This window comes from Lampetra fluviatilis, chromosome 19 (genome assembly GCF_964198595.1).
Source record: "Lampetra fluviatilis chromosome 19, kcLamFluv1.1, whole genome shotgun sequence".
In the NCBI taxonomy this organism is placed as follows: domain Eukaryota; kingdom Metazoa; phylum Chordata; class Hyperoartia; order Petromyzontiformes; family Petromyzontidae; genus Lampetra; species Lampetra fluviatilis.
In genome coordinates, this window is record NC_136293.1 from 10,946,988 (window position 1) to 10,963,103 (window position 16,116).

General features: G+C 45.5%; 1 protein-coding gene across 2 annotated transcripts in view; it reads right to left on the reverse strand.

Moving 5' to 3' along the window:
* Nucleotides 1-11,860: 11,860 nt before the first annotated feature.
* The window catches only part of LOC144937662 (E3 ubiquitin-protein ligase SH3RF1-like), a 98,757-nt gene continuing 94,501 nt past the window's right edge, over nt 11,861-16,116 (reverse strand). For both annotated transcript variants that reach the window (XM_078865060.1, XM_078865058.1), the window contains 2 exons: nt 15,782-16,050; nt 11,861-12,171 (listed from right to left, as the gene is read on the reverse strand). In XM_078865060.1, the coding sequence (XP_078721186.1) occupies nt 12,003-12,171; nt 15,782-16,050 (438 nt within the window). In that variant the 3' untranslated portion in view covers nt 11,861-12,002. The remainder of the gene's footprint in view (nt 12,172-15,781; nt 16,051-16,116) is intronic.

Genomic DNA, 16,116 nt, shown 5'->3' on the forward strand with positions numbered 1-16,116 from the left:
AACAGAACATTGAATGCCAAATCAAGATCGAACAACAATACTACTAAAAGTGGTCAGGTTATCAAAACAATTAAAATACCATATATCTCGGGAGTTACTGACAAATTAGCCCGTGTTTTGCAAAACCAAAACATTAAAGTGAGATTTGGTACGGTACTCAAAATTCAAAAACGAGTGTCTTGTACTAAAGATGAATTACCGAAGTTTTCAACAGAAGGTGTATATCGGAGTAATTGCTTATGCGGTGTTATATTGGACATACGGGACGTAACATTAACGTAAGACTAAAAGAACACCAACGGAACATTAAATTATCCCAAACACAGCTGTCAGCAGTGGCAGAGCATGCTTGCCAACAAGGACATTAAATTGATTTTGATCACGTTGAAGTGTTCTGCAGAACTAATGATTACTGGCCAAGATTAGTTCGAGAATCAATTGAAATTGAGAATAATTAAAATAATTGTAATAGCTGTGAAAGCTATAGACTCAGCGCAGCCTGGAAGCATATTAGCAAGCAATACACAACACATTGTAATTCCTTACAGGTGAGTCACATGCTAAGTGGCTGATTACTGATCGATTGCATAATTGCATACACCCCCAACTCCGCCTTTGATCTCGAATCCTGAAGGGGTTCAACGACGATGACGTCGTCCTGCACTATTTAAGACCGGAAACACGTGGATGGCTTCATCAGTCTGGCAAGTCGCCCGAAGATGCTGGATGTAATTTCCAGCAAAACGTCGTACTACTCAAATTGTAAATGTTGTGGATCCACTCTTCAACACACAGGTGGGCTAAAGTAGTCAACTATTTGTCTGTTGTCAACGCGACACATTTTTTTGTTTTACTGATTGGCCGTGTCGGGTGGTGGAGGGTTGCGACGCATTTATAAATAACGCGATCTAACCCCAAAAAAAGCTTTATTATGAATAATACTGGTCGCGAAAGTCTACGTGTTAAACTACAAAGGATGTCCCAAACGGTAATCGGGTGCGATTGCGAGCTGCCCACCCACGTCTAACAATTCACATTTGTACTAATCATACCCTCTGTAGATCCCAATGTGCCTGCTATATAATGCATAGAATCACGTATGCTTATCTTGCAAACGTTATTTGCACATCTGAATATAATAATGTTTAATATTTGTCATTGACAATAATGTGTCAATTCTCTGCTGGCACGCCATGTAGGCGGTTATGGGGGTTTGACCATACTTCAACACGTGGGTCAGCGTGGTCAAGAAGGTGGGCAGGACATGTTGAGATCATATTCTTGGTTCTTTCGGTAAAGTCACGTAGAAGGGTAATAATAAAATAATAAAAATTAAACAATAAAATTCTCACGACGTTTCGATTGCAACACGTCAGATGATGATTGCTTGTGTTGCAAGCGAAACGTCGTGAGAATTATTTTATTATGTTTTATTTTTATTATTTTATTATTTCCCTTCTACGCGACTTTACCGAAAGAACCAAGAATATTAATCCCTGCAGTCACGAAAGCTTTAAATCGAAATGTTGAGATGTCGTTTATATCTTGCACACACACACACATCTTGGAGGTGGGGTTGTGGATCGTGTGAAGCAGTGGTTCTTTACCTGGGGTGCATGCACTCTCTGGGGTTGTGAGTTAAGCCATATTTGTTTCGAAGGTAAATAATCGAAAACATTGAGCACGGGCACGCAAGTACAACTACTTTGTTTCATCGAACCTGTGTTCATTCATAGACAGTTGTGTTAATGACAGAGAAGCAAAGACGTGCAAGGCTGCAGTCAAGGTTAACACATTCCTGCGGAGGGAGCTGGTAGGAACGTTGGGTTGCTCGGTCAATGGCCAGGGTCAACGGCGGCGTGGTGTATTCCGCAAATATGCCCGACTGTGAGGGCGGGCACAAGCCGGCGTGAGTAGGTTAAATGTTGAGTTTTATAAGGGGACCACGGGGTGACCAGCCCCTCCCCACCCAGTCCTACCCTCCCCACCCAGCCCCTCCCCACCCTCTCCACCCAGCTCCTCCCCACCTTCCCCTCCCCACCCAGCCCCTACCTCCCCACCCTCCCCTCCCCATCCAGCCCCACCCTCCCCACCCAGCCCCTCCCTGCACGACGGACGGACGGACACAATAATCCCCTGTGGGCTGGTGTAACCAGGAGGTTCCTACCAGTAAGAACCACTGCTGTAAAGGTAGTCCTCATGTGCGAGACATCTACCTGAAGGGCAACGAGATACTTCAATACGTAACAGAACAATTCGGTGTCCCACCTGGTAGGGATATGATGATATGCTTCGGATTCCTCCTGGCACTTCCATTTATCTTTGAACTCAACTGTTGGCCAAACATAGTCTTGCAAGACTGAAGCATACCTTGATAATGAATTAGTCTTACCGAAATGAACTGTTTCAGTTATTCCACTTGTATTTTGTTAAACTTGTATTAGATGCTATGTAAAGCTATATAAACTCAATTGCAGCGTAATTAAATATGTAGATGTGAGGTTGGGCAGAGTGGTTAAGATGTCAGAGCAATGACTTTGCACCGCAGATATGTCTCGTTCAAATCCCGGCAGCTTGCTTCGTATTAAACCAAGTTAAGTGTCGTGTGATCGAATAGTCTCAGCTCGGTCATCAATGGCTTGCTGTACGATAAACCCCCCGCCCCCCCACCCCCGTAACAATGCATTTATTCCTGCACTTATTTTAGACACGTTCCAGCTCTAACAGACGGAAACGATCGGTTTTACTGTTGACGACTACGAAAAACAATCGTGTCGGAGCGTGTGGGAGAGTGATTCCCCCTGCCGTGTGGACTAGTGGTCACCTCAATGTATTTCGGACAAAGCCGTAATTATAATATATTTTGGGGGGGACACATGCCCCCCCCGATATTCAAATATGCTCAAAATGTCCCCCCCCTAATATATTGCCATAAAATAGATTTCTGTTTATATGATTGTGGTTATGGTTGTACTTTATTAATCCCTAATCTGTGCCATTATATACAATGAAACAAGAAAAGGTAAAAAATAAAAAACAGAGCAACGTATTAGACATTATTGTAAAAAATAAATAAAAAGTCCATCCTATCCGTTAGTGATTTTTAAAAAATATTTTAGGCAGGAAATGGCAGGAAATAACTTTCAAATTTAGAAGATTTGGTCCCCCCCCCAATTTTGACTCCATGGCTTCGGCCTTGATTTTGGATGTAGCTCTGTAATATCTGCTTCCATCAATCATTTGCATAAACGGAATTTAAAAATAACCAGAGGGGGCATGGGTACCTCCTTTACTGCTGACAAACGTTTGCTTGTTTCCCACGCCACAAGGCATGCAAACCAACACAACATCTAACCAATACATTTCGATTTAAAGCTTTCGTGACTGCAGGGATTCATCTTCTTGGTTCTTTCGGTAAAGTCACGTAGAATGGAAAAAATAAAAGAAATAACCATATATATTATTTTATGATATTATATTATTATTTTATATTCTCATATTATATTATTTTATTATGTTTTATTTTTATTATTTTATTATTTCCTTTCTACGTGACTTTACCGAAAGAACCAAGAAGATCTAACCAATAGTCACAGAGCCCTAACATTGTAAAGTGTGCCCACACAAACAGGGGCCTCGAGCCAGCACTACTTCGACCTAATTACACAACACGTGGGGCCACGCGACCCCACACCATCGCTTCTGTTTCTCGACAGAAGCGAGGCCGCATGAGCTATACTTAGCCGTCACGCCGCCGTCGCAACTCTTGGCATTGAATTATCGCGTACAGGGTGCGACCTATTTATAGACGGACACGCTGCGTGCTTCGCGTTCGGCGGGGAACAGTCCAGGACGCCGTGCAGAGAGTGATTTTAGCACGCCAAGTCCTCCACGTCGTCTCCGTTGTCAATGAACCTGTTCTTAGGTTTATAGGAACATAGGGTACGATGATACAATAGGATAATTATGGACGGGTGGTACCTTACACACTCGTGGTAGCCCCTTGTGGCCCATAAACCACACACCCTTGCCGGATTAGAAATATCGAGTAAGAAATTACGGTAATCCCTGGATACTGCATTCAAATAATAGGAATTAGCGCGAAATTTAACATTGTTTAATTGCCTCTATACATACTAAACTTTTATTTTATTTTACTAGGTAAGGCCCACTGAGCTACATAGCTCTTGTTGATGCGACCTGGGCAGAAATGATAGTTCAAATACTCTAAACGCACGATTGTAAATGTGGAGGGGAAATCCGGAGGATCCGGAGAAAGATTCACGCAAACTCCAAATACACAGCAGCAGGCATCGTCAGGGTCGGGATCGAACCCACGACCTCCTGCATACCAGGCGAGGTAGTTAACATCTCCTAGCCACCGTGATGATGATGAGAGAGAGACGCAAACTCCAAATATACAGCAGCAGGCGTCAGGGTCGTGATCGAACCCACGACCTCCTGCATACCAGGCGAGGTAGTTAACATCTCCTAGCCACCGTGATGACAGAGAGACGCAGACTCCAAATATACAACAGCAGGCGTCAGGGTCGGGATCGAACCCACGACCTCCTGCACACCAGGCGAGGTAGTTAACATCTCCTAGCCACCGTGATGATGATGAGAGAGAGACACGCAAACTCCAAATATACAGCAGCAGGCGTCAGGGTCGAGATCGAACCCACGACCTCCTTCATACCAGGCGAGGTAGTTAACATCTCCTAGCCACCGTGATAATGATGAGAGAGAGACGCAAACTCCAAATATACAGCAGCAGGCATCGTCAGGGTCGGGATCGAACCCACGACCTCCTGCATACCAGGCGAGGTAGTTAACATCCCCTAGCCACCGTGATGATGAGAGAGAGACGCAAACTCCAAATACACAGCAGCAGGCGTCAGGGTCGGGATCGAACCCACGACCTCCTGCATACCAGGCGAGGTAGTTAACATCTCCTAGCCACCGCGACGTCCACCTCTCACCAACCCATAACAGCTCACCCTTTCGCACGCTTCAATCAGCTGTTGAGGCGAAAACAAAGAGGTTCGTTAAGAGAGACGTGGCGTGATGAATTCGCAGCCACTGAGTTGAAACACAAATCTCTCTCGTCGTTCACACGCTGGTGCCGCACGAACTCGCCCTCGGGCACCCACCCACCAACCTCACCCCTCCATCCGACTACCAATTAGCGATGTCGTTGTCGTACGAACAGAACGTGCCAATTTAGTGCTACTTCAGCACCACCGCTGTGTTTAGACAATAATCCGTCAACACATTTACGCGATCTAACCCAACAACAACTTTGTCGCGAAGTGCAGAAATTCACTCTGCCATCTCCCGAGATTCAAAACGTAACGCGATTCGAGGAAGTCTCTGGGACATTTGGTGTTCACAACGATCATACAGCACAAAGGCTTGTCATGAGGTCGCTATGTATCAAAGACGAGTTTTTTTTGTGTGCCAGGAGGCGAGGATGTGGCTGCGTGGCGTTTACTCGATTAAGAATTCGTGATTTCTCAAATGTTGGTACATTTGGAACCATGACGGTTTTAACACGTGGGGTTTTCGCGACCGATATCCACAAATCCAGGTATTTTTTGGGGGGGTTGGATCGCGTAAATATAAATGTGTCGTTAAAGCCGCCACCACCCGACACAGCCAATGAGTAAGGTTTGTTACGTAAACAGAAAATGCCAATTCGTTACTAGTACAGCACACCGGTGTGTTTGAGAGCAAATCGTGGAAATCGTGGATTTGCTCTCCATACTTTGCCCCATTTTTTTATTTACAACAATCTAACCCCCCAACCCCCCCCGCCCCCGTGTATTATGGTTGTACTGACGTGGACACACGGCCTACTCGTTAGCGAATCAGACAGCTGCAACGTGTTCGAGTTTAATCCACCGCACCATTAACCAGGGTGGCCGATGGGTTTGAACCATACGGGCCTCTGCAAAAAGCGTCAAACGATGTCCTCCACATTTGCTTATTCCTCACGAGGACATCATCATCGCTAGAAATCAGTGAGGTAAAAAATGGATCACCTGATAGATGGTAAATCATCGATTATCGGGCGGCATCGAGGGGGGGGGGGGAGCCGGATTTTCAAAAACGCCGTAGAATCACTAAATCACCATTATTTAAAATCTCTTATTTTTGCACATTCTTTTTTGACATTGTTTTAGGTGCTGTTTTTTGTGTTTTAAATTTTACTGTGAGTTTGTCATAAATATACAAAGATAAATATCCTCTCAGTGTTTTAAATTTGTTTACAATCTGAGATTGGCATAAATAAACATACAAATAGACGAAAATAAATATCCTACTTTAAAAAGGGGCTGTATTTACTGTACCGTAAAACTCGAAGACTCTGCATGGGGTGATGCATATACGGTGCAGTATTTTCATTAAGTTGAATGTAGTGTATAATGTAGTGGAAATAACATTTAACACGGAAATCAAGCGTAGCCACTCCTGATTAGTCAAGCACGTGGTGCCGATTAGCCGGACTGGTGAAACAGCCTTTGGAGCGGTTTCGCCGGATCGGCGCGGGACTGCAAACGGATGATAATTATCGATGGTCGACTTTATAATATACACAGCACAGGGGTGGCAAGAGAGATCCCCTGTTGAAGCCAATTGTGTGTATTTTGGAAACCTGGAGCTCTGTGTTGTTCTTTCTTCGCCCCCCCCAGCCCCCCACGATAGAGTTATTCACCTGCACACACACACACGGGGGAGGGTGAGGCTGATGAATTGATGTTTTCTGACGGGGGGTGGGGGGGGGCTCACACATCGACGGTGGGCGCCAGAACTGATCGGTAGGAGGGAGGGGATGAAAATGCTTCAATCCATTATTTACGTTTGTTAAAAAAAAATTCGAGAGACCCCGGGTCAGCTGTGTAAACTGCAAACAGCTGCGGTAGGTTTCACTGTGCTTTGTACTCACAAAGTGCAAGCGTGTGCCGTGCCATTCTCTGTCCACTGCTGCTGCTGCTGCATACACATCTATGCGCCAAGGGCAAACATTCGATATTGACCGCTCGTTCATAATTCCATCCACTGATCTTCTTGCACAAACACGGCACAGGCACACACCCATGATGCCGTCAATCCACTGCTGGATGAGAGACTCCCTCTGTGCCCACGTGGGTTGTGGTAGCACAGCCGTGAACCCCTGATCAGTGCCCTACTTTATTACAGACCAATTCAGACCTCATTGGTCAACCCGTGGCCCTTATAAATCTCAACGTTCCTCCTACAAAGTCCCATCACAAGGGAGAAGCACAAATAGACATCACCACTAGTACACTCACCACTAGTATACTCACCATGACATACATGTCAACCCCTGATCAGTGCCCTACCTTATTACAGACCAATTCAGACCTCATTGGTCAACCCCGTGGCCCTTATAAATCTCAACGTTCCTCCTACAAAGTCCCATCACAAGGAGAGAAACACAAATAGACAAACATGTTCGTTGTTGCCCTTGTTGAAACGGCTGTCCGCCGCACGGACCCCAAAACTCAATTTCCCAGTACAAGAAAACGGGGTACACCGCAGAGGTGGGACAAAGTCATTGTTATGCAAGTCCAAGTCGAGTCGCAAGTCATCAAATTCATGACTCGAGTCTGACTCGAGTCCAAGTCACATGACTCGAGTCCACATCTCATAGGTGGGACAAAGTCATTGTTATGCAAGTCCAAGTCGAGTCGCAAGTCATCAAATTCATGACTCGAGTCTGACTCGAGTCCAAGTCACATGACTCGAGTCCACATCACATAGGTGGGACAAAGTCATTGTTATGCAAGTCCAAGTCGAGTCGCAAGTCATCAAATTCATGACTCGAGTCTGACTCGAGTCCAAGTCACATGACTCGAGTCCACATCTCATAGGTGGGACAAAGTCATTGTTATGCAAGTCCAAGTCGAGTCGCAAGTCATCAAATTCAGGACTCGAGTCTGACTCGAGTCCAAGTCACATGACTCGAGTCCACACCTCTGGTACACCGTATGGGTTGACAGCTATTTTCAGTGCGGGTTGCCGACTCCGGGTTGTACCGTAAACACGCGGGAGCATAGAAGTACAGAACAATAATGTAGAGTATTTTTTTCTTTCTAGATTTGAAGCTTTCGTGACTGCAAGATTCATACTCTTAGTTCTTTCGGTAAAGTCACGTAGGTAAAAAATGAAATTAAAATGAATAAAAATAAAACAATAAAAATCACGACGTTTCGGAGGCAACACAAGCTTCCGTCTTCAGGTGAAACCGTCACAGCAAAATATCTGTACCTTATATAGTGGTTAAGGGGGGAGGAGCCAGGAAGGGCAGCGGGGGAGGAGGAGTTGTGAAGTGGTCAATTACTGCTTTTGTTATACTGCTGCTCTGCTGGCCATCAGCAAAGCCTGAATAGTACAATACTCATGCGAGCAGTTATCCAGGCTGGTTGTTTTTTTCACCTGCTTAGCTTCCACGCTACCTTTATGAAAGCGCCGTGCAACCCGGGGCGATCTAGTGGCACACGTGGACACACACACAGGAGCAGACGTCTCGAATAAAACGCCACATTTTGCTTTGTTTTTATTAAGATGCAAACGTACATTTGTATACAGACACTTGGGAGCTACGGCACAACCAAAAAAAACTGGTATTCAAATGACCGACCATCTAGAATCGTTAATTCCACGGTGTCTCATGCGACCACATGAGCAGAGGTGCAGATGCAAAAGCATCCCCCCATTAACAGGGGGGGGGTATGGAGGGTGTAGGAACGGTTCGATTAGAAAAGAAAGCGATACATTACTATTAATATTTTTTTGCTTTATTTTTCATTTCCTTCACCAAAATTATAATTGATATTGAAATAATATTCTAACTGAACGGGGCTCATTTACCTGAAGTCGTTTTCTCGGCAAAAAGGCTGAGTTTTGGTACGTTTGGTAAGTCACCGAGATCTCAAAACAACAAGCAGCACATTGAATACAAAATAAGAATAATACGTGTGAGTAAATTAGTGTGCAAAACGATCAGTGAGCTGTTCAAAAATGCGTACGAGCAGAAGTCACGTGTGGACCCGCTAAGCGAACTTCTAACGGGTGCATTGTTTTTTTCCTCTCTCTCTCTCGCTCTAAAAGTTTTCTTTAAATCTAAGGTGGCGTTGCTTTTGCCAGCTAACAACAGCCGAACATGATGACAAGCGTGAGGAACATTCAACTAGCAGCCAAATAAATACATAATCGTACAGCAATGCGGTAAAAGGAATATCGTACAATGACAGCGCCCTTTAATCGTCTACTTTCCGTCGAGAAAAAAAATTAATAGGTACACAACACACACAAAAAAAGGTCTTTGGAAAGGCACCTTTGTAAACAATATATACAGACACTTCGTTTGCCAAACATAACATAGCGTAATCTATAGTAAATAATATTGTACTTATATTACTGTGTTTAATATCAATACTTCAAGTTTTTTTTAATGTTTGTTGAGTTGTTTTCGCCCAGAAGTCAACACTGACCCAGCTGTTCACCTAAACTGCCGTTACCTCTACCCCCGTGGCCTCCCGTTACCATTCCTCTTTACAAAGACGCGGCTGTAACTGTTTGCAGGTTCACCACAATGTCAAGGGTTTCTTCACCGTTTAGATCGGGAACGTGGCATCTTTATATATGCCTCTCATGCATCATCATGTCCACTGTAGGGACTCACCATGACATGTACAGATATAGTACTGCTATGAAATACTGGTAGGAACCACCTGGTTCTACCAACCCACAGGGGATTATTGTATCCGTCCGTCGTGCATCCAAAAATGGGAGGGGTGGGGCTGGATGGGGAGGGGCTGGGTGGGGAGGGGCTGGTCACCCCGTGGTGCCCTTATAAAACTCAACATTTAACCTACTCACGCCGGCTTGTGCCCACCCTCAGTAGGCCATATTGGCGGAATACACCATGCCACCGTTGACCCTGGCCATTGACCGAGCAACCCAACGTTCCTATCAGCTCCCTCGGCAGGAATGTGTTATATATTAAAGAAACGGCAACACATTTGGGGATGTTACGGACTTTTAAATCACAATAAACCAAAAATAAAACGTTTCAGCTTTGCTCTTTATGATTAATTCATGCATGAGAGGGATAGGTATTTCCATGACGAGATCTTTACTTGTTTCAGGCATAGGAACCACTTACAAGGCTTTCCTATAGCACAAGTTATCATGGGGGTAGAATGAGGTTTATAACACATTTGTTCATTTAAAATAGTTTCATCTGACACCCTAGGCTTATTGCAATATTGGCTAAGGATATGTACTAAAAAGTGATGGCTGTATTTCTCACATTTGGACCGCGCTTCTGAAAGCCAATGTAATGGAACATTTAATTTAAACAAAAAATTGCAAAAAAAAGATAGCTATTCCAGGAATCGAAAATAAACACAACTTAGCAGTTTTCAATTCACAGAACCCATAAGTAAAAGCAAACATGTGACCTGTGCAAATTACGCAGAGACCAATGGGCGTATAGAGATCGGCATGACCAATTGCCAAAGCTGTGACATAGCTGGACACAAAGACCACCGCCTAAACTTCAGTGCCACCTGCAAACAGTTAACTCTGGACACAGGAGCTGAGTTCCACCCCGTCTAACCACTCCCTTATTGTAATTCGTTTTCTAAGCTGGCTATATCATGTACAAAATACTGTTTGTCATTTTAGTAAGTGTATAACCGTTGTCAACAATCACCTCGGCGCACCTAGGCAGACCTGGGCACACCTGCGATGTTTAATTTATTTTATTTTATGAGAACGTTACAAGAATAAAAAAAAGACCGTTAAAGAAACAATATTTACTTTCACATCTTGATCGCATCTTGACGCATGTTACAAATTTTCTTTGCATGCGATGATGTATCTCAAATTTTTTATATATATAATAAAAACCGTCTTAGCATATGTCACTTGCACTGTGCCACACATCTCTACATTGTGGATGCAGTGTTTTATTTGCAGGCTGTTTTGTTGCCAATTGGCAAAGTGTCCTTATCCTGCTCTACCCCAGGCCGTTTTATTTAGCAAGCTACACACCGTTTTAATCAAACATATGGAGCTGAATTCTTAATAAAAAATACAAAAGATTCTTCCTTTGGAAGTAGAAACTTTTTTCTGTTTCACCCCGGAACAATGGGTAATGTAAAGTAGACGTCTGAACAATTCATTTCTCGTGACATAAAAACGTTGAAATTAAAACGACGTAAAAAAAAAAACACCTGTTTTGTTCAAATTTACTTTTTCATCTACTCATGTTGAAACTTTTATAACACAGACAGAATGAGTTAATGAATCTATAATTAAAAGCTAACACGGCTTTTTTTTGCAGGAGAGTTTAACGACAGATCTTTGAGCACGAACACTGCCAAACAACCACAAGAGGCGATCCAACAAATCACGGCACCATTATCAGCAGCTTGTAAACAATAAACAAATGACCGATGTAATGTAATTCAACTACACTAAACTAAAAATATCTCCTGCAAATACTTTTTTTTTACTTTGTCGTTTTGTTAAATATTTAAGTAGAAGAAGAAACGTGAATAATTTTTCGTGGGCAAGGCGAACAATCTGCCAGGGTTTCAGCCGTCCGTCTTCTTAGCCGGTGCTAGAAATTATTTATCAACGAGAGAGTCACAAATCCACCCCAAGAGTTCTTCTCAAATGAAAAACGAGGCAGTTTTTTCCGTCTCTTTCCCCCCCCACCCCCCCGTGCACAATTACAAATCTCCGCAGATTTTTCGAGTCAGCATAAATGCGGAGAAGCCACGATAGCAAACAAAAGGCACTGTTAAATACAGCTGCGGTTTTGTGAGCAGGAGGCATTTGTTTATCAAAGTCGTTCAGTAATTCTGCTTTTACAAGTTTCCTTTTTTTTTCAGACGGGGGTCGTGGGCTGCTCGGTGGCGGGCACCGAGATTGCAAAGTTTTTGTTGGGCGGGTTGTGGAATTCAGAAGCTCTCGACGAAGCTGCCCGGGAAGAGGCCGGTCTTGCCGTTGCGCTGCAGCGTGCCCTTGTACCACCCGTCGTCCCGCTTGCGATGGACGAAGACCACGTCCCCTTCTCTCAGCTCCAGCTCCACGTCGCTCTGCGGTGGGTACGGGACGACCACGCGGTACCTAGGGACGGCACGGCAAGGGGTCGGGGTTAAGGGAGAGAGCGATGCGTGTTGTTCGGAGGTAGAAATGTACAGGGGGGGTGACGGGGTTGGAAATGGGTTTGAGCAGCAAGGGGATAACACAGGATGGGTTGGTTATGGTGGCGTACCACACGCTGAAATGATTCCAGTGCTTGATTGGTTAAATACAACATTGTGTGTGTGTGCGTACATCCACTTTTTGTTAATCAACTGCCGGGTGAAGGCTTCCCAACATTGCGTGGTTCGTGGGAGGTTCTTTAATAATACTTAGCCACGCTAGTCAGTGCGCGTTGAAGGTGGGAGGGGGGCAAACAAGCTCAATGCCTTTTGGCGTCATCTGGTCCAACACCATGAGAGACTAGGCTCTAAGGAAAGCGGTCTCGGGTGTGGACCAATCAACTTCAAGGACAGTGCATACATTATCAAAGTTATGCTTTTTGTTTGCATTATGACTGCAGGTATTGTGGTCTATGCAAACATGACTCCTCGTAAGAAAGGTGTCAGTTTTGTTGCCAGATAAAAGGGTAAAAAAACAATTATCATATTTTTCTACTGGCAAATGAGGTTCCAATGGTGGAAGCTTGTTTGACAATACTTCGCCACGCTGGTCAGCATGGCCTGCCTTCACAGCGTAGAAGTACCGTACATCAATGGACTTTGCTGCACTACCGTCGGTGGCTAACCACGTAGCCTCACAGCTTCAGAAAAAACTCGATTATGGGTAGAGCGGTCGCCACCCTCCCAAGCACTGTCCAGGCTCACCGCCTGCTTAGATCCCAAGGCCTGACGACATCTGGGTGATTGGCTCGCAGGCACAACTCGAGGCACAACCGACACCTTCGCGTGACATGTTCTGCCTGGTGCGGGGGTGCACACAGGCCGGGTCAACGGCGGCTTGGCAGTCGGAATTTGACGACCAACGATTTTCATAACGGCGTGCGGCCTCCCCCATGGTCTCCCCAGATGGCAATGAACAGACCCCGGTGATGGTAATTCATCATCAGACGTCTGCGGTTTGTGCTCGGGTAAGGGGAGGCATAAAACATAAAACGAATAGAATGCAGAAATTGCAGGGGATGTGCATTGTCAGTTTCTAAAAATGTCCAGAAGTCATCGCGCCAAGTGTAGCCACTGCAGCACTGTACACACGCATCTGCAGGAAATTACTTTGGTGCAGCGGTGCTCTGCTGGGTGCTACAAAATAAAAAAACACATTAAAACAATCAGCTCTGGAAACACTTTCTTGGAAATATTCCTTCGGCTTTGTGTGGGGAGGGCCTCTGAGCCAGCTGTTTGGATGGCTGTTCAAATGCCCAATGGGGGGTTTTAGAGGACGAGGAATCGTTATTTACTTTTAAGCCCGAAAGGCATCGAAACATTTGCAATTCTTGCGATAAAACGTGATTTAGTTATTGTTTGGTTCCGTTTTTTTTTTGGGACCCTGCCACACACGCGCATTAAGGTGACAACTCGGATTTAAAAAAAAGTGAAATATCTCCACTCAACGTTTAAAGGAGCAGGGGACGTACGTATTCTCAACATGAAACCGACACATTGCGCTTCCGAGAAATAGCATTAAGCTGCGAGTGATAATAAAAACACACAAACAGACAAAACAAGAAAAACAGAAGCGGGTGAGACAAGTTTACGATGATGATTTAGCATCTGCTTTGCCATCACTTGACATGAATACAAATCCCACACATTAACACACCCGAGAAACTGAAAACGACCTCCAGTGGTTTGTTGTTAAGATTCGGCCTGATTTATTGCCATTTGGGAAGAACAAACATTTGAAATGTATTTTATAAAGAGCGCTACCCTGGACAGCGGGGCCATTACAGTTGCTACACCGGGCACACACTCATCAATATTGGGGGCATGCTACTCATCAATATTTGGGGCATGCCACTCATCAATATTGGGGGCACCACGATGGCAAGAAGTTAACAACCTCGCCTGCTGCGCAGGAGATGGTGGGTTCGATCCCGACCCTGACGTCCTGCTGTATATTTGGAGTTTGCATTTTCTCAATGTGGTCGCGTGGATTTTCCTCTGGGTCCTCCGGTTTTTCCCCTCCACATTTAGAAACAACGTGCATTTCGAGTGTTCGGCCGCTATACATTTTCACGTGAGAAGCCAATTTGTTGAGATACCATTTGTGGCCAGGTCGCAAATGAAAAAGAGTTCTACGGCTCAGTGGGTCTTATCTGGTAAAAAAAAAAATTACCCTCTCGATGTACGGCCACACTGGGTGGGCAGCCGTGATACAATGGTTAGTGCTGCGCTGTGAATACAGCAGCCCGAGTTCAATTCCCTGCCTGGTGGGTGACAAAGGTGGTAAGGGCGTGGTTCTGACCCGTGGTAGACTCGCTAACAGCACTTGCCCCAAAGGGTCTGTTGAGGCTATACGGGGGGGAACTTTGTCTTGTCTTGTGTATGCACATGTGCGTGTGTGCGTGCGTGTCCAGCCCTTTCAGGAATAAGATGGATGTCAGATATGGTCTCGCGTGGGGTGGGCGGTGGAGTCTATTTCTGGGGAATGACCGTGCTGGTTGCGAAGGCTCTGACCGCAGGATGGATGATGTGTGAACGAAGCGCCAGATGAGAAAACAAAACGGCTACATCTGGGCATGAACACACCAGACGGCAACGATAGCGCTTCCCCTCGCGTCGTGCGTTCACCTCAAAGGGCGAGTGCGCTGCCACTCTTTGAAGAAATAATTTTAAATGCTCTTGTGCATTCTTTCGGTGTTTTATACGCGAACACCTTGACAGTGTCACGAACAACGGGAAAACTAAATATCAATTCCTAACAATTTTCAAGATTTTTTTGGACGTAAATTTCAAACCCCTTGAATTCACTTCCAGTTTTTTTTTCACGTCACAGAATATGAGCGAGTGGGTTTGGCTGGAGGCCCCCTATCGTTAGCTCTTCCTACCCACTATCACCATTGTCAAAGAGAGCAACTGCACTGCTGCCTAGATCGGGGGTCGGGCAACCTGCGGCTCCAGAGCCACGTGCGGTGGCTCTTTAAAGGAGCTGCGTCGTGGAAGTTATTTGTTTAGTATCCACCGGTCTCTCGTGTTCAGCACACGGTGCATTGCGGCTTTTTAAATATCGAGTTATTAATCTGAAAAAAAAAAAGGCCCTTGCTATTTTCTTTGCCGACCCCTGGCCAAGACTGAACCCAGTTTTAGGATTACAAAGTGCGCGCTGCCCTTTGCAGATTTTTCTTTGGGAAAGAGACGATGGAAATATACGTAACGAGTGAAAACGGTGGTATTCATACATTTTTGAAATACATTTCAGGAGATACTAGCGTGTCGTTTACACTGACGTGATAATCACCCACCAAATTATCATGTCACCAGCGTTTCCGACAATTGACGATTAAAAATAAATATTTACCCGCCAAGTGAGCATGCCAATAAAAACAAGTTTTCCTGCAACTCTTTCTTCAGGGCGCTTCCCCCCACCTTGGGGGCCCGGCACAGTTGTAGCCCCCCTCCCCCGCCTTCCTCACCCCCACCCGCCCCCACCATGGAAGAACGCAACGCAAGTAACCCACACACTCTGCGCTTCTCACCGTTCCCGCTGGAGCGGCTTCGTTTCGGGCCTCACGGGCGCCATCGCCGAGCACGGCTGGCGTGGGGGAGGGGCGACCGGCGGGGTAAGCGACCTTCCATGACCTCCGACCTCCGCCGCCGCAGTAGCTCCCATTGCATGGGCTTCGGGCTGCTGGGCATCGTGGGTCGACTGGGGAGGGGGCGGCGAGGCGGAGAGCGGAGGCGAGCGAGACTTGCGCTTGGCCGAAGCGCTGGACAGGATCTTGAGGAAGCTGCTCTTGCGCTCTTTCTGTGAACGGCACGAGAGCGGCGAATGTGAGAACAAATGGTGAGACAAAGGTGTGGCTGTTGGTTG